General features: G+C 38.9%; 1 protein-coding gene across 5 annotated transcripts in view; it reads left to right on the top strand.

Annotated features, from left to right (window-relative positions):
* Positions 1-26,843, top strand: part of GRM5 (glutamate metabotropic receptor 5) — a 667,058-nt gene that overhangs the window by 569,849 nt on the left and 70,366 nt on the right. For 4 of the 5 annotated variants that reach the window (XM_020993806.2, XM_020993803.2, XM_020993804.2 and 1 more), the window contains exon 8: positions 8,149-9,088. In XM_020993806.2, the coding sequence (XP_020849465.1) occupies positions 8,149-9,088 (940 nt within the window). Of the gene's footprint in view, positions 1-8,148; positions 9,089-10,631; positions 12,390-26,843 lie in introns of those variants that run through there. The other variant, XM_020993809.2, reaches the window with a different exon arrangement.

Raw genomic sequence — 26,843 nt, 5'->3', positions numbered from 1 at the left:
TATTAATTCTAAAACTACTAAATATCTATTTGGCCTCAAATATGCCACTTTACCGCTCTGGGGCCTTAGTTTCCCCATCTGTAAAATAAAAAGATTAAAATTCTTTGGCTCTTTATACCAGGGCTTCTTAAATTTTTTCCACTAGTAACCCCTTTTTATGGTTTGGCAGCATTACGTGGTGTTACACAGCCTGAGGGTATGCACAGTGCAAAGTGTGCAAGCTTTGCGTTCAGAACCAAGGCTGCCTTGAAGTTTTATCATGGAACGTGGTCAAGTGTTGCCAGAAGCAACTCAGAGTCATTATTTGTTAGCTTTTATCCATTGTGCATTCAGAAACCTTTTCCTGTTGCCAAATTTTTCATGACCCCATATGGGGTTGTGACCCACAGTTTAAGAAGCACTGCATAATGGTGAGAATATCAGACAACATGAGCTTGAAACTCGTCTCTACAGTTTTATATCTCTGTGACCTTGAGCAAGACACTTATCATTTCTGAGAACTCATATTCCTTATCTGGAAAATGATATGGGGTGAACTAAATGGCTTCTCAGGTCCCTCCTAAATCTCGGTCTATGATCCTATGAAAAGCCTATAAGTGATTCCTGTCTATTTTTTTCATTCTTTTTTTATGTCGTATCTTCTCTACAGTGAGATTAAAGTGCTTTCATTCTAATCAAAAGGTATTGTTAAAGCCATTCTAAGCAGCACACAATTCATAGTTATATTATTAGTTTGTCATTGGGGAAAAACAAACAAACAGAAGTATCCCTGCCAGCTCTCTCTAAATCTAGCTTACTCTTAACTTCTCATTTCTAGGAGAAAGTAGGATAGGCATCACATGAATTGAAATCTACTGATAAATAAAATTGGAAAGAAAGATTTTGGTTTCCCCAAAAGGCTATTCGTGATTTTCTGTCCATTTCAGTCATTTTTCAGTCTTGTCTAACTCTTCATGTCCCATACTTGGGGTTTTCTTGGCAGCGATACTGGAGTGGTTTGCCATTTCCTTCTCTGGCTCATTTTATAGATGAAGAAACTGAGGCAAACAGGTTAAATGACTTGCTCAGTATCAGACAGCTAGTAAGTTTCTGTGGCCAGATTGGAGCTCAGGAAGAGGAATCTTCTTGACTGTAGGCCTAGCAACTATTCACTGCACCACCTAGCTGCCCATTTCTAACCACAAGTAGCTTTTGGACATGCTTTTACCATCTGTCCCCACAAGTCTATACCTCACCTTCCTCCACAATTCCCTCCAGCTCTTCAATCCATAATCCTAAAGCCCTAGCCTTGCCCCATGCCTCAATTAGATAACTAAATTAAGTACAAGGTAATTGTCTGAGGAACTCAGAAGCTTAGGATATGAAAAGACAAGCAGGATGAGAGGAAACATAGAACACTATGTTTAGGAACAACATATTAGTAGAAAGATTATTTCCTCTGGAGGTAGAGACCTGGGTTCAAAAACCTACTTCTGTTTCTTATGACTTGTGTGACTTCAATCAAGTCACTCAACTCTTTGGACATCAGTCTCCTCTTCTTTAAAATGAAGAAAATTAATTAGATGGTCTCCAGGGTCCCTTCCAATTCTAAAGCTATGACGATATAAGGATTAAGAGGTGTGAACACATGAGACTAGAAAGTTCTGGAATGATACCCTACATACGCAGTAAATATGCACAGACATAACAGTCACATGTATGAATGTACGTGAAATACAACCTGCCCTCCACAAAAAAAAATCTTCCTTTTAACCATATATGATGACAACACAAAGAAAAATTTCCTAAAGTCTTTGTTCAGTTGCATCCAACTCTTTATGACCTCATTTTAGGATTTTCTTGGCAAAGATACTGATGTGGTTTGCCATTTCCTTCTCTAACTCATTTTACTGATGAGGAAACTGAGGCAAACAGGATTAAGTGACTTGCCAAGGGGTCACACTAGTTAGGAAGTGTCTAAGGTTGTATTTGAATTCAGGAAGTTAAGTCTTTCTGATTCCAAGTCCAGTGTTCTATCCACTGTACCACCTAGCTGTACTAATGATACAGATTGACATATGGAATCTTTTATCTGAGTTACCGAGTAGCCAAATGTGCCCTAATTCAGCCTCACCTCTGAGGCATTGGTGTTTGGCAGATAGATGGGAGGGTCTGAATAATCCACAAATTGGGCAATCAAATGCCTGAAAAATTGAGAATTCCCTGTACCCACATAGAGGGAGTGTCATTGCCCAGGCTAGAGGTGTGGAAGATCTGGAGACAGTAGGTCATAAGGGCAGCTACCAGAGCTCAAGCATAAAGAGAGAGAAAGAAATTATAGCAATAAGATGTCAGGTGGTATCAAAGAAAAGGGAAAAGATGTAGTTCTAGGAGCCTTGCAGCCTAAAGCACTTTTCCCTGGAATGCTGGGGATCCTCTTTTTGCTCCATTCTGATTTTGTAGCATTGGAATAAGAGAAGCAGTTCAGTGGAAAGAATAATGACTCTGGAATCAGAGGGACTGAGTTCAACTCCCTCTTCAGCTATTACCTGTGTGACCTTGGACATGTCCCTTTGACTTCTACTGTCCTCAATTTCTTCTTCTATAAAATGAGGGAGATGGATTAGATGACTTTTAAGGGTCCTTCAAGCTCCAAATCCGATAATCTTCTATATAACTTACCCAGACCTCAGCCAACACTCCTTCCTCCAAGCCCCCTGAACTAGGGGTGGGGAACCTGAAGCCTCAAGGCCACATGCAAAGGGCCACACTTGAGGACCTAGAGGGCTACATGTGGCCTCAAGGCCGCAGGTTCCCCATCCCTGCAAACCATTTATTTGGTACTTTGCATATATGTTGCACTGTTTAATAGTTATATATGTTTCAAAGTAACTAATACCAACTCTGCCACCAAACTGCAATGTATCCTTGGGGAAATCACTTCCCTTCTCTGAGTCTCAGTTTCTGCATCTGGAAAATGGGTTAGAACTAAAAAGTCCCTTCAACACTGATAATTCTGTGGTCTATTTGTTCACCCAGATTGCAAGTCCCTTAAAAGCCAGAACTAAGCTATGTACTTCTTTGTCTCCCTCATATGTATTAAGCACTCAACCGAGTCGGCAAGCATTTATTAAGTGCTACTACGTGTTCTACTGACATTAGGTGCTCAGTAAAGGTTTGTTCGTAACAATAGCTATTATTATAACATCCCCTTCTACAGGAAGAGAAGAGTTAGGGAAAAAACACATATGGTCACAACACAGAAATATGGTAAACCCCAGTTATCTATTACCCTCAGTGAATAAGTCATCCCAAATGAGTTGTTATTGTTGTTTTTATTTTTTTTTCCCAGAAAGCTTATGGTTTATAAACTTTTCATTTTAACAATTCAGTTGGAAATGTTTCAAAAATGCAATTTTAACTGATTTTAAATATAACAGTGAATATAGTGCAACCTTTTCTTTATTACTCCTAAGGCTGTATTATAGTGATGCCTTCAGGGCTAGCAAGTTGGATCAGCCTGTTTGCTCTTATATTAAATGGCCTCAAGGCTACTCTGCTATTTGGATTTTTTTCTCTGCTTATTATAGTTTTTGTGCTTTCTTTCTTGCTGTCAGGCTGTCACTTGGCACTTGTCCCTGCTGTCAGGATAACTGTCTCTACCAACTCTCCTCTCATAGGCTAATTTGCTCTGGGCTTCAGAAACCAGAGACCTAAACAGTGTTAGAACTGTGTGCTAAATAAGAGTAAATAGCCTCACTCAGATGCTAATGGTCCTAAGAGTCTTCCCTAAAAGTAAAGTGCACGAGCTCTCCTGCATAGATGTATATTGAATGTCACTCAAATGAAGCTGAATCTCAAATATTCTAGCAAATGTTAATTACTAGCTGCTAAGAGAAATACTAAATTAATCCAGGGAATGTTAGAAAGAACAGAATCTGGGGTCTAGAAGATATAGCTACTAACTTCTGCCTAATAAGCTGTTTCAATACTTGAGAGTCCTAATAATAATTCCCATTTATATAATGCTTTTTGTCCACCAACTATAAATTGACCATCAGTAACTAGGACTCCCCAACAAAAAGGGATGAGTATTTTTTAAAAGCCCTCATAAAGGTCTTGGTAATGTTTCAGTTATCATTATAATACCTTCTAGTGTTTACTTACAGTATATATGCTAATACACTGAATTTAATACAATATGAAATAGCTTTTCTTTTTGTTGATCCATTTTATCCAAAGAATTTTAGAACTGAATGGTACCTTAGAGATCATCTAGTCTAAAAATCCTGGAAATAATTCCTTTGGGTAATCCTGTCTACTTCAAAAGTTTGTTGTGAGGAACTAATGATATAATGATGGTAAAAGTGTTTTGGAAAAAGTATAAAGTGCTATTTAAATATGAGGTTTCGTTGTTATGACAATTTCTATTTTGCAAATGGGGAAACTGAGTCACAAGTTTCAGTCCTGATAACATCCCCAAGGATATACAACTGATTAGTTAGTTCTACAACCAGAACTAGACTACAAGGCTTTTCATTCTAATCCATGTTTTCTTTCCATTTTTGTGCAGAATGTTTTTTTTCTTTTCCCACAGCACACGAAAAATAAAATGTGAAGTTAGTAATGAGATTAATTTTTTAATTCAAATGTACCAGAACTCATATGTAAAAGAAGTGCCATCCTACAAACTAGAGATTTTACATATTTATTTTGCGTGCCTACTCCCCCCCCCCCCAGAAAAATCTACCACATTTCTGAAACTCTGTTCGGAAGTATTTTCAAAGCCACCATGTAACAAAATCAGGCTCATCCACTGATGGCATCTTGTGTTTTAAGCAAAAGATGATTTATCTTATCTATAAGACTCGACTTCAAATTAATTTCACCTATTTTGAAAAAAAAATGAAACAATCTCAGAGGATAAAATTATCACTCATATTGAAAAGTTTCCAATGAATACATAATTAGAAAAAAAAAGAGTTCTAGAAATGTCACAAACAGCATGGTTGGAGTGGGTACATAGATTCATAAGGGAATGACTTTGAAAAGGATAACAATCTGGGGCAGCTAGGTGGTGCAGTGATAGAGCACTGGCCCTGAAGCCAGGAGGACTTGTGCTTAAGTCTGGCCTCAGACACTTGAGACTTACTAGCTGAGTGACCCTGGGCAAGTCACTTAACCCCATTGTGTAGCCAAAAAAAAAAAAAAGAAAAAAAGGATAACAATCCTTGGATTCTAGAAGTGCTCCTGTATTCAGAGCCTAGAGCAGGGAAAGCAAAGTAGGCAGCCATGCAAGGTACAACAGGGCCCAGAGAAAAGGGTAAGAAGGGGGGTAAAAACAAAGGAAGCTTTTAAGACCTTATTTTTGATCACCATGTGTATTTTTTTTTTGTTCAGTTATGACCCCATTTGGGGTTTTCTTGACAAAAATACTGGGATGGTTTGCCATTTCCTTCTCCAGCTTATCTTATAGATAAGGAAACTGAGGCAAATAGGGTTAAGTGACTTTCCCAGGGTACCACAGCTATTTCATGTCTGAGCCTGAATTTGAACTTGGATCCTCCTGACTCCAGGCCCAATGCAGTATCCATTGCACCACCTAGCTAACCCATGTGTATTTTAATGTCAGCAAATTCTGCTCTCAGTGGCTGATGATTGATTATTTGTGATATAAGCCAGGTCACATATGTTGTAAGGGAAGTACAATGCAGAGGAATGAATGTTAGATTTGGAGCCTGAGTGTCTGGGTTCAAGTCCTAGCTCTGCGTTTAACTATCTGGGTGATTTTGGACAAGGTGTTTAATCTCTCTGTCCCTAATTTCCTGCTGTATAAATTAGGAAGTCAGATTGCCCAGACTCTGACTTCCCAGCTGTAAGTCTTTGACCCTGTAATGACAGAAGATCTCATTTATTCCTGAAAGTTTCCTTTAAGTTGGATTATATTTGTCAAAAAAGTTATCTCTTTTCATATTCTGTAACTGAGATTTCGTTTGTAAAGGCAAACCCCTATATGGAAACTTTCTGCACTAATACAGCCCCAGAAAAATCACCTGTCACCTAGATTCTGGCACTTGGAAGTGAAGGTATTTGCTAAGGTCATATAGTTAGTGTCAATGGCAGTACTTGAACATATATTTGCCTGACATGCTCCACTAGTATATTTGTGTAGAAAACTTAAAATACACATGGCCAAAGAAATTTTCTCTTTAGGTTCATTCATAATTATAATAGACTTAAGGCAAGGAATTTTGAAATATTTCCAACCTAAAAGAATGGTAACAACATATGTAAAATGTGGACATTAATGACTAATTATATCCAATTAGTTGACAATTAAGATTTAGCAATAAAGATGAGTTGGAGGTTTAAAAAAAATTGAGAAAAAATAATAGCTCACACAATCTTGCATTATGAAGTATTAAAAAAAACCCCTTAATAGTTGCTTCTCTTTGTGTGTGTGTGTTGGGGGGGGGGAATGAAAGGATTCTTATATCATACAAAACATGACTGGATTCCTTTATCAGAAAACTATTGTGGACATTTAAAGGAATGCTACTATGGCAACCATATTCCCAATTTTACTTTTATTTTAAGTGAAAGAGAACAGCCAGAACTTCATAGGAATCTCCCAGAATGAAGCTGTGGGTTGTGGTTCCTGGAACCAACTATATAGTTATTATCCAGAGAAGGCATGGAAAGATAGAGCTGAATCAGACCTTACACATGCCATTCCACATAAGAATTAGGAGTCATGAAAAAGTTTTGACTTGAGGAGTAAGACGATCAGTCTTATGCATTAAGAAAATTAAATATATTTATAGTCTAAATGTTATTATTCATAACAATACTCCAGGATATATGAGAGAGAATTTTTAGGACCTTAATCAAATAAAGTATTTTAAATTCAATCTGAATATGTAAGAATGAGCCTAAAACATATAACATGGCATATATTTCAGTAGCTGACTTTAAGTATATAACTAACCTGTGTCTGCTGGTTTTTAATCTCAGTGTACATGTGTACATATACTTATAGGTATAATAGATATTTGTTTATATTGAATAAAATTTAATGGAATCAAAATTATTCATTTTCTACCTCATTCTGCTCTTTATCTCTTGTTCATTCATAAATTGTTTGCCTATCCATAAGTCTGATATATAATGTGTTCCATATTTTTTCAAATTTTCTTGTAATATCTCTCTTTATATGTAGGTCACGTGTCCATTTTGACCTTATCTTGGTAAATGGTGCAAGATATTGGTCTATGTCCAATTTCTGTCAGACTGCTTTCCAGTTTTCACCAAATAATGAATTCTTATCCCCAAAACTTAAGTCCTTTCACTTGTCAAACACAGGAAGAAAAAAAATAAATTTACATGATAACTTTATTATATATTTAAAAGGAATAGCAAGTTGTATATAATAGAGTTACAGTTTCATGTGCAGTCTTCTTTTTATTTATTCTACCATGTTATGGAAGTGCTTCTTTTATTTCATAAATTAAAAATAAATATTTAAAAAACCTATTCTGAATGAAATTCTATAAAGTATGCAATGTTTTCCATTTTACTTACCTTAAAAATGCATTAAGACAGGTAGTGTGGCATAGTGAATAAAAAACTGGCCTCTGGGGCAGCTAGGTGGCACAGTGGATAGAGCACCGGCCCTGGATTCAGGAGGATCTGAGTTCAAATCTGGCCTCAGACACATAACACTTACTAGCTGCATGACCCTGGACAAGTCACTTAACCCCATTGCCTAGCCAGAGAAAATAAAATAAAATAAAATAAATAAAAATAAGAACTGGCCTTAAAGGCAGGAAGATCTGATTTCTAGACCTGCCTCTAACACATGCTGGTTGTATGACCCTGATCAAGTCACCTAACTTCTCAGTGCTCTAGATGAGTCTCTAAGATTACAGAAGGTGGAGACCTGAATTAGTAAAGAGACTTTTCTTTTCACATCTGAGTATTTCCTGTATCAGTGAAATCACACGTCTGTTCTCTATCCTCTTCCCTGATTCATGGAAAGACATTAAAGATCTTTAAGCTGAAAGCTACAGCTTCTTTCCAAAAGCAAAACTATAGTAATCCGAAGAAAATGAGAGCCAGGTGAGTCCCCTGTCCCTCGTTCCTTCTCACTGTGGCTCTCTCTTTCCACAGGTTGCGATCTGATCCCAGTGCAGTATCTGAGATGGGGTGATCCAGAACCAATTGCAGCTGTGGTGTTTTCCTGCCTGGGCCTGCTGGCCACCCTGTTTGTTACAGCAATCTTCATCATGTACCGGGACACTCCAGTTGTCAAATCTTCTAGCCGGGAACTCTGCTATATTATTCTGGCAGGCATCTGCTTGGGGTACTTGTGTACTTTCTGTCTCATCGCAAAGCCTAAGCAGATTTATTGCTACCTTCAGAGAATAGGCATTGGCCTCTCTCCAGCCATGAGCTACTCTGCACTGGTCACCAAAACCAATCGCATCGCCAGAATTCTGGCAGGCAGCAAGAAAAAGATCTGTACCAAGAAGCCAAGGTTCATGAGTGCCTGTGCTCAGCTAGTCATTGCATTCATCCTGATTTGCATTCAGCTTGGCATAATTGTTGCCCTTTTCATAATGGAGCCTCCTGACATAATGCATGACTACCCAAGTATTCGGGAAGTCTACTTGATCTGCAACACCACCAACCTTGGCGTTGTAACTCCCCTTGGTTATAATGGATTATTAATTTTAAGCTGTACCTTTTATGCATTCAAGACCAGAAATGTTCCAGCTAATTTCAATGAGGCCAAGTACATCGCCTTCACAATGTACACCACTTGCATCATATGGCTGGCCTTTGTGCCCATATATTTTGGAAGCAACTACAAAATCATCACCATGTGTTTCTCGGTCAGCCTCAGTGCCACTGTGGCCCTGGGCTGCATGTTTGTGCCGAAGGTGTACATCATTCTGGCCAAGCCAGAGAGAAATGTGAGAAGCGCCTTCACAACCTCTACAGTGGTACGGATGCATGTAGGAGATGGGAAGTCATCCTCAGCTGCCAGCCGGTCAAGCAGCCTAGTCAACCTGTGGAAAAGAAGGGGATCATCTGGAGAGACCCTAAGGTAAACAAGGGAGGAGCTAAGGTCATCCCAGTTAGGGCATTACTATTTCCATCTTGGGCTTTTCGAAAGGTGAATATGACCTGAAAAATAGTGGCAGTAGAAAAGACTTGATGCTTTCCTACTGAGTCACTTACAGTTGGATATAACCTGGTCATAACCAGGTTTGGAGTTAGGTTACCACACCAGGATCAGAAACAAGAAGGTCAGGATGAGGGGTAAAGCAGATGAGCAAATAGGAAATGAGACCAGGAAAACACAACACAGTTCAGTTGCTAAGTCAAGGACAGAGGCACTGGAAGGCAATTAGAGCCAAAATTATACAGGGGGACTGCCTTGGTACTGACTCACAAGCTTGGGGTGGGGAAGAAACAGAGGAAAACATCACCAAAAGAAGGGAGAAAGAATAAGAGCCTGGCTGAACTTGTGATACCTTCTCTTCTACCTGATCCTGGCACCCAGGTTTATGACTGTATGTCTAGTTCACATGTCTTTCACAGTCATCAAGCCCAGTCCTTGGCTAGGAAACTGAGTTGTTTGGGAGAATATCCTTGAACAGTTGGATGGTTCATGATTAGTCAGCTTGAGTGTATAATCTACCAAACTACTCAAGCAGCTCACCCTTCCTTCTGGCCAAGGACCATGAACAGTGAAATTAAATACACACCACTTGGTCAAGTATCAGAATTTCAATCCCAAGTGGTATTCTCCATTAGATATTAATGCCTACTAATTAATGAATAACAATAAAATGCTGAAAATAACTTTAATCATCTTAAGTGCTTAGGTGAAAAATTCAGGGCAGCCAAATAATCTCCAGGAGGTTGGATGCTGGGGAATAGTGTTTTCCATAGAAGAATATATCTAGTCCTACCATATTTACTTAGGTGTGTTGTTTTTGCAAAAGAGGATAAACTAACTTGGAAAAAAATTCTGAATAATCTTGTTTCAATCAGGCATTTTCTATTTTACTTTCTCTGCATGAAAATTCCTATCTATTCTAACTGGTTCCATCAGTAAGAATTGCCATATTACACAGACTGAATGAAATGAGGTATAGGAGTCATTCTGCTTGGGGATGACAATGACTGAGGACTTGGAGGACTCGGAGTTTTTGCATGCTGCATGCCAGCCTCAGCTTACTTACACCGCTTCTCTTTCTCCTTCTCTCTGTTACTCGTGGGCTCTTCCCTCATTTGCCATGTCTCTTTCCATCTATCACAGATTCCTAACATTTTTGGGTCATAGATTCCTTTGGCAGTCTGGTGACTCCTCAGAATAATGTTTTTTAAAAGTATAAAATAAAATGCATAGGAATTTTACAAAAGAAGCCAATTACATCACGATATATACATATAAACACACAAACATGAATGTGTGTATACACATAACCAGGGATCTGTCAATATACGTATACATAGGCATATACACATATGTGTGTGTGTGTGTGTGTGTGTATGCACAGGTGTACATATATATGAATATGTATAGTTCACAAATCCCAGGTTAAGAACCCCAGAATTCTAAATCATACATTTTTCAACAGGATTAGAAACTGCTTCCGAGAAGAGGCTTTGTCCACTGCTTCTGGGTCTGAATTCTTATCATGAGCCATGCAGAATCCTCCACAGAGTAGATGTTCCATAAGTCCTGCTGACTGACAGTTTTGACATCTACTGGTTTTACCCTGTCCATTTGTTTGCCACACCAGCCTTCCTTTTATGCTTTTGAGAGTTACAAGAACTTGATGTTTTTTGTAGCTGAAGCCCTCAACGCAATCAGAAGGGTGGTCAATGAACCCCACCAGGACACTAGGTCTATATCTATTGTAAACACTTGGGAAACTAGTGATGTAGTTTGGTTTCGCTTATCTTCAAGTATGTATACCACTGCCCCCTAGTGGTGATAATGATTGTTGAAAAATTGAACCATTAAGGAGTGACGGCAAGCATTCCCTTTCCCCAACTGATTCCCAGATGGGGACTGCGCTGTAGAAACTGATGATAGGGCTATCACAGGCAGAATTTTGGCTTTGAATTCTAGCTCTGACCCTCAATCTGTAATGAGAATCAGAGATTTAGACTTGGAAAGGACTGTATAAGCCATGCAAATTTTCAGATGCTTTTTTCCCGTGTGTAAAATGGGGACAATAATATTCCAGCTAATTGCTTTCAGTGCCCCCTTCCTTCATCCTAGTAACTATGAGTTGAAGGATGAGCTGAAGGTCTAAATTAGAGTAGATAATTCCCTAACATAAGTTTCCTAAATTAATCAAATAAAATCAACCAGAGATCTAGACTGATTACCTATATATATCTATCTGTTCGTATATACAAATACATAGATAGATAGATTTGTACTACCTACTTCATAGGGTTATTGTGAGAAAGTCCTTCGCAAACCTAAAAGTGCTATAGATATGTGTTTGTATTATTACAGAGATGAACTCATTGATTCTATCCATAGTGGTTTTTGTAAATTATTAATATTCCTTTCCAATAGCTACTTTACTATTTTCATCTAATTCACTTCTAGGGAAGATGGTGGGGAAAGTCACTGGTGATGCTGGAAAAAATGTAACTTTCAACCCCCCCATTATTAGTCAATAAGTCAGTTGATTCAACATGCATGTAATTATTAAACATTTAGTCTGTTTCAGCACTTAGCGCAGTGTCTAGTACTTAATAAATGCTTTTCAGGATTTCACTTATTTTTCCTACAACGTTATGTAGTTCTGGGTGATTGGATTTGTATCAGTGCATTTGGTTACAGGAATCTCATGTGGATGAACATTTTCCAAGTGGTTCTTCTTCAGCAGGGTAGATGGACATGCCCATAATACACTAGGCAAGATTTAGAATGGATTCTAAGCTCATCTGCCATTCTAGCACAGTATACTGATGTATGGGTGTGCATAGTGTAGTTTTCTTATCTCACCAAGAGGTAGAAGTTTCCCTTTCCGAGTAAATAAATGCTTCCCTAAAGAATCTCCTACATGCACCTTTGTTTAAGATTTTTGTGATGCAAAAATGTTTAAAACTTCTAATATATGTATTTCTTGGAAAATTTAGCATTATTTTCCCTAACAATCATAATTATAGCTCACAATGAAATAGTGTTTCATAATAATAAAGGAATTTCACACCTACAGCTTAATTTGATCCTTTCAAGAACCTGGTCATCTAGTCAGGGCATGACTATTTCATCCCATTTTATAAGGGATGAAACTTAACCCTTAAGAGGTGAAGTAACTTGTCTGATATCTGCACCTTTTTTGTCATCAAAATATATTAATGTTTAAGAATGTTAGGGCCTTAAATAATACACGGGACAAGTAGAACTTATGGGGTACAATTGAGTATACTGTACTTCTAAAATAAACCCAGTGATCCTTCCTCTATACTATGTGGTAAGCAACTTGTATACCAATATACACAGTCAAATTTTCCGATCCATTTGGGTAGAAAGAAACCCAGGGTTGTAAATCCAAATTGGTACAGACAGTTATAAAGTCATCTATTCTAACCCCAGAGAAGTAACAGAGGTTAAATCATTTCTCAAAGGTCACACGAATAGTATGATAGCCAAGATTTGAACCCAGATACTCTGACCCCCAAATATAGCTCTCTTTCTACTGTGTCTGAATTCACTCTAGGTTAGTGTATTTTATACATATTATCTGACTCATGCAAGTCGGAGAGGTAGATAATGCAAGTGTTAGTGTCCTCATTTTATAGAAGGTGGAACTAAGGAGTGTTGAGTGATTACCCATGGTTACACAGCTAACAAGGGTCAAAGATGAGATTCAAATCCAACTCTGCCTGACTAACTAAATCCAATACTCCACTAGATAAAAGATCACTTCATACAATTGTACCACCATGTACCAATGTGTGCCACAGACTGGAAGATCCTAAAAGAAAGCATAGCTCATGGCTATCTGTGAAGATTCTATCTTTTTCATGCCCCTTTCATATCTGGCATAACAGTGGTGAAAATACTCACATCAGATGTTGATACCTGGAAAATGATTCTCCTCTTTAGCCAGAAAGGGGCCCAAATAAGTCTAATTCCTTTGCTATGTCATAAAGAGAATTATTTTTCTCTCTCCCTCTGTCTCTGTCCATGTCTCTGCAGACTTTCTATCTCTGTCTCTCTCTTGCCCTTTCTCTCTCTCTTTCTCCTTTCTTCTCATCTCCTCTCCTTTCCACAAAGGAAAGAATGGAATATCAGAACAAATTAATTTGGAGCTCAACCTATTTCAGTGTTGTCTAGAAAGCCAAATAGACCTACCCTAAATTGGGTGGAAGAAAAACCCTCCAAGTCAGTCATACAATTCACTTAAATAGCAGAGAGAAGTTTATTTAAAAGGAATGAGTCACTGTAGAGTTTTTAAAGAAACATGCTATTTATGCCACCTATGTTTGGAGGTCCCTGTGATTAACATCCTGACTCTTGACACTAATTTATAGCACAAGGCAGTGCTGCTTCAATTCATTGTCAAACTGAGAATGCCAGAGCTCCATTTATCATTTTCCCATCAGCTGCAAATTGACAAAGAAAATGCTTGCTCTGGCCTAAATAAAGATGTGCATCTAGCAGCATCTTAAGCTCTGACTATATTCAGGACTGCACACTTCAGAATTACCTAACTCTGTTCTAAGGTAGAAAGTTAACTGAAATACTCAGCTATTGATAGAAATTCACATACACACACAAATGTACATATACATTTATGTGTGTATATATGTGTGTGTGTGTGTGTGTGTGTGTATATATATATATATATATATATATATATATATATATATATATATATATATAGAGAGAGAGAGAGAGAGAGAGAGAGAGAGAGAGAGAGAGAGAGAGAGCACCCAAGTAAGATGTAGTCCTTGCTGTGGATTCATGCCTTCATCCAGCAACAAGAGTGGTAGCTGTACCCTTAGTTCTCAAAGTTTTTTCTTCCTTTCATCTGTTATCATTTGTAATATAATTTGATGCTAATTATTAAATCATGCTCATGAGACCTCCACTTAACCATGACATCTGCCATATGTGTCCTGGTCCTTCTGTAAATACTGGCCGACCTGAATGTTGCCTGGAAAATTGTTCGTCTTAGGAATAGGAATTAGGTAATCGTAAACAGACCATTATAAGTCTTAAATGAAAAACTTTGAATCCATGGTAAATTATTACTCTTTTTAAAAATCTCAATAAAGGGGCAGCTGGGTGGTGCAGTGGATAGAACACTGGCCCTGGAATCAGGAGGACCTGAGTTCAAATCTGGCCTCAGGCACTTGGCACTTACTAGCTGTGTGATCCTGGGCAAGTCGTTTAACCCCAATTGCCGTGTAAGAAAAAAAAATCTCAATAATGAATTAGTGGTTCTCTTCTCCTTCCCCTTCTCCACTCTTCTGTTTTCTATTCTCCTTCCTCTTCTCGACCTATTCAAATTCTACTCATTCCTTAGGGCCCTGCTCAGATCTCACCTTCTCCTTGAAGACTTCCCCAAGTAAGCTCCCCTCCCTAAACCCATGTAACATTGATGATCAATCTCAACCACTCATTTGATACATTAACATTTACTATTTTATGATAGTACGTATGATTTCCCAACAAAGCAAGTCAAGTCAAAGAGCGCTTAATTGCTGACTGTGTACCATACACTGTTCTAAGGACTGGGGATATAAAGAAAGACAAAGCCCTTGTCTTCAAGGAGCGCACATTCTAAGGGGGAAGACGTTCTATAAACAACTAAGTACATTCAAAACATATGCAGGGGAAACTGGAGATCATTTCAGATGAAATGAAATGGTGACAAGGGAGGGAGAGGTCTCAAGAGAGATCTCTTGTGCAGAGTAGAATTTCAGCTGGGTCTTGAAGAGAAGGGAAGCCAGGAAGGGAAGTCATGGAAGGATATCTTTCTTGGTATGGAGGACAGCCAGTGAAAATACAAAGAGTAGGAAGATGGAGTATTGTGTATAAAATATAACAGCAAGAAGGTCAGCGTCACTGGATCACAAAGCATATGGATGTGGGTAAAAGATCACAAGATCCTTGGTAACAACAACAATAACAACACAACAACAATAATAGTAATCCTAATAACATTTATATAACACTTTATGTGACTTGCAAAACACTTTAAAAATATTATCTCATTTTATCCTCACAACAATCCTAGGGGGTAAATCCTTTTTAGATCCCCATTTTAAGGACAAAGAAACTGAGGATGATTGAGGTTAAGTGATTTGTCCAGAGTCAAATAGTTAATAAAGGTCTAAAGCAGGATTTAAACTCAGGTCTTCCTGATTCTGGGTCCAGTAGTCTGTATACCGTGCTAACTTGATTGGAGGGACCATATTTTATTTAATTATATTTTTATTAAATAAGTGATCCTAACGAATATGATCGGCTTCTTTAAGAGTATGTCATGTCATATTCATTTTATGTTCTTTTATTAGGAGGTTACCAAACTGGTAGATTAAGGGAATTTAAGGCACTTTTACTTACCCCTGTAGATTTCTGCATGACAACAAGAACTATAATAGCAGTGCCTCTGAAAAAACTAAAGATGAGCATCACACAAAGGGCAAGGAAAGATGTGGGGCTGATGTGAGCAAACTATGGCATATGGACAATTAGAAAGAGTAGAAAATGGCCTCAAAGAATTATATAATGGAAAGAAAAGATGGACTGGTCACATGGCAAGGTTAAGGGATAACAGGTGGACAGCTACAGTTCTTGCTTCACTGGTTCTCTTGCAAAGGATGCTTCTAGCACTTTGGATGGATGCTCTATGGCAAATCTTTGGGAGGATGTGATTGTGAATAGAAAAGAATGGGCAGTCATGGGTGGTTAGTGACCTGTATTGCTGGATGCAGAGCAGAGATCCATTTGAGTTTTGACTTGACTTGGATAAGGGGATAGAAAACATCCTTATCATAATTGCAAGAGACTCAAACCTAAAATGAATAGCTAGCACACTGAATCATTAGTTAGGAACCAAAAGTATATTGAGAGGTTAAAACATTGGACTGAATTGAGTAAAATGAAATTTAATGAATACATGTAGTCTTACATTTAGATTCAAGAAACCAGAAATTATAAGATGGAAAAGCTGTTTGAAAAATATCTGAGTTTTAGTGGATAGTAAACTCAACGAGATAGAGAGCTAAAGCGGTAATTAGGTGTTTAGCATATGCCAGGTTGTGTGCTGTGCTAAATGCTAGGGATACAAATATCCCTATACAAAAATACAAATGAGAGAGACAGTCCCTACTCTCAAGGATTTTACACTCTAATAGGGAAGACAACACATGTATGGAAACTGGAAAGCAGAGATATGGTAGTGGTGAGGAGGAAAAGCAACCATGTGGGTGCAAAGTCATGTAACAGGAGGATGAAGAGAAGGAATGTGGAGAGAACCCAGGTGAGAGTGAGGCTAAACACACTTAGGGACTTTCCTAAAATACTTGATCTGAGGGAAGGAGTCAACAATGAGGAAAGGAGGGCCCCAGGGTGGAAGTTTTTTTCAGGATGACAACGCGGCAGGTAAGAAGGAAGGGGAGTCTGGAGAACTTTCAAGTGAGAAGGAAGTGAAGCATGAGTTCCTTTCTCAAATGGTGGTCCTAAGTGAGGCTTCTCTTCTCCCCAACCTGTATCACTCCCTCCTTGCTCTCTCCCCCTAACCCCCTGCCAGTTCTTCCTCAGAGATATGCTTGAAAGACACACTTCCTCCACTTTCTGGAAATGAGTCACTAATATTATACAGCAGCCAAGAAAACTAGTGTGGTATTAGGCTTCCTAAAGAGGGCCCTAGTTTTTAGCAAAACTCTGGTCCGACCACATTTACCTCTGTCCTTCCCAGAGAGCTATCTCTTACATCAAAGAGAAAAATAGTTCAGCAAAACTAACCAACCTATTGGTTGGAAAAAAAAAATCAGAGTGTGCAATATTCTATGCCCATTGTTCCTCACCTCCACAAAGATCTAAGTCTGAAACAAGGGCAGTATTTAAAAGTCATTATCTCCCCACCAAAATGAAGAAGAAGAAGAAGAAGAAGCCTGAATCTCCTTCTACCTTCCTTTTTGAGCAAATTATTTCGTCCTCCGAGTCATCTACGTACCTAGGCTTCCCATCACCACCGACTCTTTGATCTCCAGCACAGCTCACATTCAACTGGCCTCCCAACTCTCAGTAGCATCTCTTGAACCATCTTCTTTGTACTCACGCCAGACCACCCCAATTCAGATCCTTACCATCTCTCACATGGGCTCCTATTTTTGTTTTAATTTTTGTTCCTCTGTTTTTGAGACTGAGTCTCCCTATCTTAACTAGTCTGGTAGTGCAGTGCAATGCTCCCTCACAAGGCCCTATCCCACTGCTGATCATCACAGAAGCTTGGACTAGATCCGTTTCTCATTTGTGCCAGTTCACCCTTCCATAAGTAGCCTGGTGGCCCCCTGCTCCTGAGGGCTCGTCGTAATTGTGCTCCTAGACTCGGTGTGGACATAGACTTAGCACACTGCAGCTCAGAACTCCTGAGCTAAAGCAATCTACCAGCCTCCGCGGGAGCAGAGATGCACGAATGGACCACCTTGCCCAAGATCACAGCACTATTTTAATACTTCCTAAATACTTTTCCTGCCTCTAGTCTCTCTCCTCTCCATTCCATCCTTCACACAACAACCAAAATAATCTCCTTATTGTTCAAGTCTGATAATGTCACTGCCTTGGCTAAAAACCTTCGGTTTTGCCCAAGTTCCTCGACCGCATATTATTTAAATCCTTCTACATTCTGGCTATACTTTATTATCTGATCCTATTTCATGCTATTTCTCTTTGACCTTCTACATTCTGCTCAAACAGTGAAACTTGCTACCTATCAGTCTCATTCTGCTCTCTTCTCCCTTGACCGTTTATATTCTTTTGCCTCCCCTAGGCCTCCCCCAACATCTGTTCCTGATTAAATCCTCTTTTTCCTTCACAACCCAGTTGTAATTGTCACTTCCTCTATGGAGCCTTCCTTGATTCCTTCCACTTGTAAGTCAGATTCCTCCAGTTACTGTTTTAGAGCTCCTATTTTCTTGTACAGAGCAGTGAGGTGGCACAGTGAGTAGAGTGCTGGGCCTGGAGTCAGGAAGACTCATCTTCCTGAGTTCAAATTGGACCTCAGACACTTACTAGCTGTATGAATCTGGCCAAGTCACTTCATCCCGTTTGCCTCAGTTTCCTCATCTGTAAAATGAACTGGAGAAGGAAATGGCAAACCATTCCAGTATCCTTGCCAAGAAATGACCCCAAATGGAGTCACTAAGAGTTGGACATGTCTAAAGATTGATGACAATTCTCTTACATTCCATTATGATAGTTATCCCTTCAAGTCAATTAAATTAGACCCTTCTTGAAGGCAAGACCTTATTACTATTATTCTTTTAATTTTGTTTATTCCTTGTCTAACAAAGTACTTTACATAGAGTAGATGCTTGATAAATAAGTGTTGAGTTAACTTACTTATTTTATTTTTCTATTCCCGGTATCTAGTGCATAACAGGTACTCAATGTTTCTTGAATTCACCTGATGTTTTCCTGCTAAAATAATAATTTCAGCCTTACTTAAAGTTCAACTTTACACGATTTTGAACTAAAGGTAATTTTGTTGGTTTTAGCTTATCTCGGTACTTCCTTGAAGTATTCTAGCCCAAAGCAAAATGGAGAAAGAGGTCAATATTTTCAGAGCCTACTACATTGCTTTCATTGCCCCTTTCCATTTTCCTTTTGACTTTACTCTGTATCCCCCCTCTCTTCTTAAGCAAAATGTACTTGTCTTTTGTCCCATCCCCTAATTAGTATTAAGGTGTTAATTAGTATTAATTAACTTTAACATTAAAAGTATTAATGGCTGTTGGTGACAATCTAAATCTTTTCGAGTAAGAAATCTTTTTTTTTTTCAGCCTTACAGATCTCCAGAAGAATAAAACTATCTAGAGAGAGTTAGGTCTCATGGTAAACTTAGAAGAGAGAGATTTAGGACCAAGATAGTATTCCCTGTGCTCCTCAGATCATAACTCCTGCATAGCTAAATACGATAACCTCACAGGGCCATCTCTTTTCCTTCAGAGGCTGACAGAAACATAATTAAAAACAATAGCAATTTCCATGACATCATTCCAAGGAGAAGGTATGTTAATGGAAACGATTTACCCTGCCTGCATCACTGTTAAATAATTTACATACTGATGGAACTCACATTCTGGCCCAGTCTTATAACCATTCTTGAGTGAACAGCACAGAAAAGCTTAAGCAAAAAGTGTTCACTTCTGCTAAGTTGCACTTTCTAAGCTTAAAGGTAGCTTATGATTTTCAATGATTTGTTCATTTGTAAATCTAATTATATCTACTCTGCAGAGAGAGAGGAGAGAGAGTGAGAGAGAGAGAGATTTCAATGTGTCCCTCTATAGGATATATAACTGATCAAAATATGCAGAAAATGATTAAACACTGAAAATATGCTATGCATGATACAATGTGAGATTCTGTTCTTTAAGATGACTTGTCTTCAATTCATAATTTTTTAAAAGTTACATTGATATATTTTTAAAATAAATATCAAATCTTCCATCTATTGAGCCTTCTTGAATGAATAAATGCATGAAAAGACATTTATTTTATAGTTACTATGTGTATTTAGTCATTCAGCAAGCATTTATTAATCACTGACTGCATACCAACACTGCGCTAAGTCCTGCGGGTACAAAAAATGGCAAAAAAGTGGCCTTTGCCCTCAAGGACTTCACATTCTACTGTAAGAGACAACATACTAAAAGGTGAAATAAAATTGATTATGCGTACCAAATATATACAATGTACATGGAAGTTAGTCTCTGAGGGAAGGCACTGGCAGTAGGGGGATGGAGAAGAAAGAATCTAGGGAGATGTGGAATTCAAATTTCAAATTCAGGCTGAATCTTAAAGGAAGCCAAAGAAGCCAGGAGGTTCAGGTGATTGTTGTTGTTCACTTGTGTCCGACTCTATTTGTGGTTTTCTTATCAAATATACTGTATTAGTTTGCCATTTCCTTCTCCAGCTCATTTTACAGAGGAATAAAATGAGGCAAATAGGGTTAAGTGACTTGCCCAGGGTCACATAGTTAGTGTCTGATCCTGGATTTGAACTCAGATCTTCATGACTCTAAGCCCAAGGTTCTATCCACTGCACCACCTAGCTGTCCCATTTCACTATAGAGGAAAGTGTGTTTTACCACACAGGACCAAGAGTGGTCATTGCAACTAAATTGAATTTGGCTGGCATTTAGTGTTGTTTTTGTCGCTTTATTGTAGTCATTGTTCATATTGTTCTTCTAGCTAAACTTTCTTCCCTCTATTGATAGGGGGCTTCTCCATGAGTCTCTGAATTCCATACATCCACTTTTTTCTTGCAGTGTGATAATATTTGATCATATTCAGATTTCAAAATATGATTAGATATTCCTCCAAACAATGGTTTCCAAACACTAGTCAGATTTTAAAATATTTGGGATCTTTCTTTTTTATCTTCCTCGGGACATAACCAGTGTATAATCACTAAGTCAAAAGGGATTAATTTAATTCCAAATTGTTTTCCAGAATGATTGAAACAAGTCTTAGCTTCACCAGAAATGTATTAGTGTGTCTTTCACAGTGTTCCCAACAATACCTATTTCTTTTTTTTGTCATCTTTGCCAATTTGATGTGTGGTAGTTCATATACATTTTTGCCTTAGCTAGAAAAAAAAAAGTAATCATGAAAATTCACTACAAATAGTCATAGTATTTCCCATTTTCATAGCCTTACCGGTAGCCACCCTGGAGGTGTGGGTAGAAATAACTCCCAGAGAATTTGGATCATTCCTTCAAGAACCCATGATTCATGCATATAGCCTCCAAAGGTGCCATTCAAATCTGGCCTCTGACACTTATTAGTTGTGTAACCCTGAGCAAGTCCCTTAACCCTTTTGTCTCCGTTTCTTCATGTGTAAAATGAGCTGGAGAAGAAAATGGCAAACCATTCTAGAATCTTTGCCAAGAAAATCCCAAATGGGGTCACAAAGAGTCAGACACAACTGAACAGCAGCAACAAAAGTAGAGGGCTGCTGGTAAATATAATCTTGGAAGTTAAAGCCCTGCTCTATATCATGTTTTTAGGCTTATAGCTTGTTTTCCTCTCAACAAACCTAGAAGCAAATTAGTGTCCCCATTTTACCATGGAGGAAACAGACAATGAGAGGATAAGTGAATGGTCTATTGCCACACAACTAGGGAGTGGACTAGTTCAGTGGACTTCCCACTACACCGTGCTGCTTCCTGGAAGGAGGCATTTATATTTTAAACTATAACTGAAAGGATCATGTGAAACTGAAAGGGACATGGAGAAACTAAGTGAATGTTTCCTTATCTGTCAGCATTCCAGAGGATGTCCAGGTAAGCAGTATAGAAAGCACCCTTGGTAGCACCTCCAACTGGAGGCATCCAGCAGTAATGATCGCGTTCAATTGCCTTTTCAAATGTATAGTAAGGTCAATGTCTTTTTGTTGAATAAATTCCCGAGACCTTGGGCACAAGCTACACAATGAAATGAGGCAGATACTTCAGCTGGTAATGGAACTCACCATCTGATTACATGTTATACATAGAAAGTTGATCCAGTTATCATCAGCATCTCTTTACGCTGGGCCCACACTTATGGATGACTCCTCAGGAACCTACTGAGATAGGCAATGTTTGAGGTGAGCAATGATATGCAGGAAGGTGCTTTCAAGCAATATGGTTGCTTGCTGTGGGGTACTGCTATTTGTTTCAAGAGAGAGGAGTTACTGACTTTTTTCTGTTTATTAAATGGTAGTTTCCTATTCCTCTCAAATAGAAAACCATTTGAAAAATGAAGATAAAGTTCAATCAATAAAAAAGGGCTGGCTGTGATAGTTTGATTTATGAATGCACAACCTGTTAGTCTACAGGCCTTCTTCCATCAGCCTAACTGCATCTGGAGGGTCTCGGCACCAGAAGTTTGGCCACCAGCTAATGAATTATCTTGGTCACCAAAATTCATCAATTAGTCCATAAACATTTATTAAGTACCTACTGTGTGCTAGGCACTGTGCTAAGCATGGAGGATAAAAAAGAGGCAAAAGACAGTCCTTGAGCTCTAGGAGCTTAGAATCTAATAGGAAAGACAATATACAGGATAAATAGGTAATAAGTAAAAGAGGGAAGGCACTGGAATTAAGAGGCGTTAAGGAAAGCTTTCTGTTGATAGGGGGATTTTAATTGGGCTTAAAGTGAGGCAGGAAGGTCAGTAGTTTGACTGGAACAGGGAGGGTGTTCTAGGCAGAGGGGACAGCCAGAGCAAATGCCCCAAGTCTAGATAGGGAGTGTCTTGTACATGGGGCAGCCAGAAGGCCAATGTCACTGGATTGAAGAGTACATTTTGGAGAGTAAGATGTTAAGAAGACTGGAAAGGTAGGGGGGAGCTAGGTTATGAATGCCAATCAGAACATTTTGTATTTGCTCTTGGAAGCAACAGGAAGCTACCGGAATTTATTGAGTGTTTGTGGCAGGGGGATAACGTGATCAGATTTGCATTTTGGAAAAATTACTTTAGTGGCACATTGAAGGATGGATTTTAGTGAAGAGAGACTAGTAGGGGTGGGTAACCTGTGACCTTGAGGCCACATGTGGCCTTCTGGGTTCTTGGGTACAGCCTTTTGACTGAACTCAAATTTTACAGAAGAAATCTTTTTGTTAAGGGGGTTTGTTCTGTGAAGTTCAGATTCAGTCAAAGGGCCACATGTGAGCACCTAGAAGGCCACATGTGGCCTTGAGGATGCAGCTTCCACACCCCTGGATTAGAGGCAGGCAGACCCACCAGCAGGTTATTATAATAATCAAGGTTTGAGGTGATGAGGGCCCTCAATAGAGCGGTGTCAGTGTCAGAGGAGAGAAAGGCGAGTATGCAAGAAACGTAGCAAAGGTGAAATCAGCCAGTGGCTAGAGCTTGAATATAGAAGGTGAAAGATAATAAGGAATTCAGGATAGCTCCTAGTTTGTGAGTCTGGGGGACTCGGAGGATAGCATTGCCCTCTACAGTGATAGGGAAGGTAGGAGAAAGAGGGCTTAGGGACAAAGATAATGAGTTCTATTTTGGATGTGTTTAGTTTAAGAGGTGTACCGAACAACCAATTCAAGATATCTGACGCACATTTGGAGATGCCCGATTGGAGGTAAACACAGAGACTGAGATGGGAGTATAGATCTGAGAATCAAATGCGCAGATTTGGTAATTGAATTCATGGGAGCTGATGAGATTATCAAGAGAAGTAGTATGGAGAGAGAAGAGGAGAGGGTCCAGTACAGAATCCTGAGGGTTACCTCTGTCTTAAATTATGAAAAGTGACTCCAAGCCCAGCACTCCATCCACTGAGCCAACGACCTATACCTTAACAAACACAAATAATGGGAAAGCCCTTTCAGCTCTGGAATTAGAGATCAAACACTCGACTTTCTCCTGGACAGATTCTTGGTCAAACTCTTTTGCATCAAGCTGTTTTCTTGGTCATAGGTCAAAATATAGCCTAAAGTTAGGAATATCTGAATTCAAATCTGGCTTCAGATACTTACCAGCTATGTGACCCTGGGCAAATCACCTAACCTGTTTGTTTCAGCTTTCTCATATGTATAATGGGGATAAAAATAACACCTTCCTCCAAGGGTTGTTGTGAGAATCAAATGGCATAATAATGGTAACGTGATTAGCACAGTGTCTGCCACATGTTAAGCATTATCTAAATGATAACTATTACATGGGACCACACACAATCTAATGTTGAAGGTTCTACTGATACCACCTTATTAATAGATACCTAGAGTGTTATAATAGATTCTTAATAAGTCTCTCCCCAGCTTAAAGTTCTCCCTACGATACACATAACTACCTATGGCTCTATTGCCACCAAAATAATCTTCAATCCTTTAGAATAACATTCAAGGTTATTCCCCACTTTACCCCTATAATTTGTAACATCATATGCTCATAGATTTAGAACCCTAAGAGCTCTTACAGGTCATCTACTCCCCCCTATTCCCACCCAGACTCATTTTTACAGGGGAAAGTAAAACCCAGAGAGGTTAAGTGATTTGCCCAAAGTCATACACACATGGTAAGTAGCAGAACTAGGATTGGAACCTCGGTCTTCTGACTACAAATTCAGAATTTTTCAACCCCTCTTAATTCTAGTATCTTCCCTCTGTTAATTATATATAGCTTGCCCTGTATATATTTGTTTACATGTTGTCTCTGCAATTAGATTGTAAGTTCATTGAGAGCAGAGATTGCTTTTTGCCTCTTCTTGTATCCTTAGCACTTAGCACAGTTCCTGGCACATAGTAGGTATTGAATAAATGTTTATTGATTAACTGATTGATTTTCCCATGAGTTCTATGTTCCAAATCAGGCTAGTCACTGTTCCCTAAATGAATTTCACTTTTCTGGTTAGAGGACTGGAGTTGGAATCAGGAAGAGCTGAATTCAAATCCCACCTCAGATAATTAATAAACCCAGGCAAGTTACCTAACCTTCCTGAGCCTCAGTTTCTCTATCTATAAAACTGGAATGATAATACCATCTACCTCCCAGGATTGTTATGAAGATCCAGGAGAAAATATATGTAAAGACTTTGCAAACTTTACAATGCTAAAGAAGTGCCTGCTATGTTATTGTTTCCTAAGCATGGAATGAACTTGCTTTGACCTTAAATCTTTTACTTCCCCACTCCTTCCATCTTTCTTTCCTCAATGAGTTTAATACCTGGTTCACAGTCTTCTCTCTTCAACTCCTGCCCTCATACTAAGGGACTTCAACATTTATGTCAATAATCCTTCAAATACTGTTAGCTTCCAGTTCCCAGATGCCTTCTATTCCTTTCTCCTCCTTCACCCACCCACACGAAGAAGCCATCCTTTTTGCCAAAGCAAACCATTCTGCATATGCAAGTGACCTTATTATATCCCTTCTTTTCTAGCAAATTGCCTCCTCTCTCATCCCTACATTCTCGTCTCTCTCTCTCTCTCTCTCTCTCTCTCTCTCTCTCTCTCTCTCTCTCTCTCTCTCTCTCTCTCTTTCTCTCTCTCCCTCTCTCTCCCTCTATCCTTCAATCTCTTTGTGTATACTGGCCTACAAACATGCCTATGTCTATCATTTCCTCAAAAAGGCCATATACTTGATCCATCCATCTCTGCTATTACCCTCATCTCTTCTTTTTGTAACTAAATTCCCTAAGGTCACCTGCAGTACAAACATCCACTTCCTTCCTTCTCATTTTCGTGTTAATTCTTTGCAGTCTGACATCTGGCCTCATCATTTAAGTGAAGCTGCTCTCTGCACTGTTAGCAATGTTCTTTTCTCAATCCTCGTCCTTCTTGAACGTTCTGTAGCCTGTGACACTGTTGAGCACCCTCTTCTCCTTGATATTCTCTTCTCTCTAGATTTCCATGGCACTACTCTATCATGGCTTTCATCCTAGCTATCTGACAACTAGTTCTTAGCCTCTTTTGTTTGGTCATCATTCAAGTCGCATCATAAGGGTCCCCCTGGGTTCTGGCCGAGGTCCTCTTCTCTTCTCCCAAAATACTATTGCACTGGGTGATTTCATCAGGTCTCATGAATTCAGTGATTATCTATATGCTGATGATTGTCAAATCTACTTCTCTCGTCTTAAAATCTCTTCTCACCCCCATTCTAACATCTCCACCTGCCTGGACTGGATATCCCATAGACCTCTTAAAATCATCATGTATAAAACTGAACTCATTATTTTTCTTCCTGAACCCTCCCATCTTCCTAATTACTTAATTACTACCACTGTTTCTCAGTCACCCAGGCTCACAACCTAGGTGTCACTCTCAACTCCTCAGTAGCTCTCTCCTTCCATATCCATTCCTTTGCCAAGTCCTGTCAAATTTACCTTCATAACATCGCTTCTATCTGTTCCCTTAGTTCTTCTAATACTGCCACCAATCTGATGCTGGCCCTCATCACCTCATGCCTAGACTATTTCAAGAACCTCCTGGTTGGTCTCTGCCTCAAGTTTCTTCCCACTCCAATTCATTCTCCACTCAGCTGTCAGATTAAACTCTTTCCTCCCGCCCTCACTCCCATCGACTCCAGTCTCTCCTATAACTCCTAGGATCAAATACAAAATCCTTTGCTTGGTATTCAAAGCCTTTCATAACCTGTCCTATTCCTACCTTTCTACTCTTCTTACAACTTACTTCTCTCTGTATACTCTGTGATCCAGTGAAACTGGCCTCCTTCTTGATCCTTGAACAAGATACACTCCATCTCCTGACTATGCATTTTCACTGGTTATCACCCATTCCTGGAATTCTCTTTCTCCTCATCTTCTCCATTTGGCTTACCCGGCTTCTCTCAGATCCCAGCTAAAACCTAACCTTCTGAAAGAATTTTTTCTGATCTCCCTTAATGCTCGTGACTTCTCTCTTTCAATTATCTCCAATTTATACCATATATACCTTTTGTATTCACAATTGCTTCCATAATCATACTAGCAGTAACTAGTATTTATATTGTACCTTCAATTTTTTTTAAAATAATGTCTTCTGATTTTACATCATCATAGCTATCCCAAGTATCTCTGCCCCTCTCTGTACCCCTCCCAGGAAGGAATCCCATATGACAAACAGTATTTTTTATAGAAGAAAAAA

Source organism: Phascolarctos cinereus, unplaced genomic scaffold (genome assembly GCF_003287225.1).
Source record: "Phascolarctos cinereus isolate Bilbo 61053 unplaced genomic scaffold, phaCin_HiC Scaffold_726;HRSCAF=1367, whole genome shotgun sequence".
Lineage (NCBI taxonomy): Eukaryota > Metazoa > Chordata > Mammalia > Diprotodontia > Phascolarctidae > Phascolarctos > Phascolarctos cinereus.
This window is presented reverse-complemented; position numbering and strand designations above follow the sequence as displayed.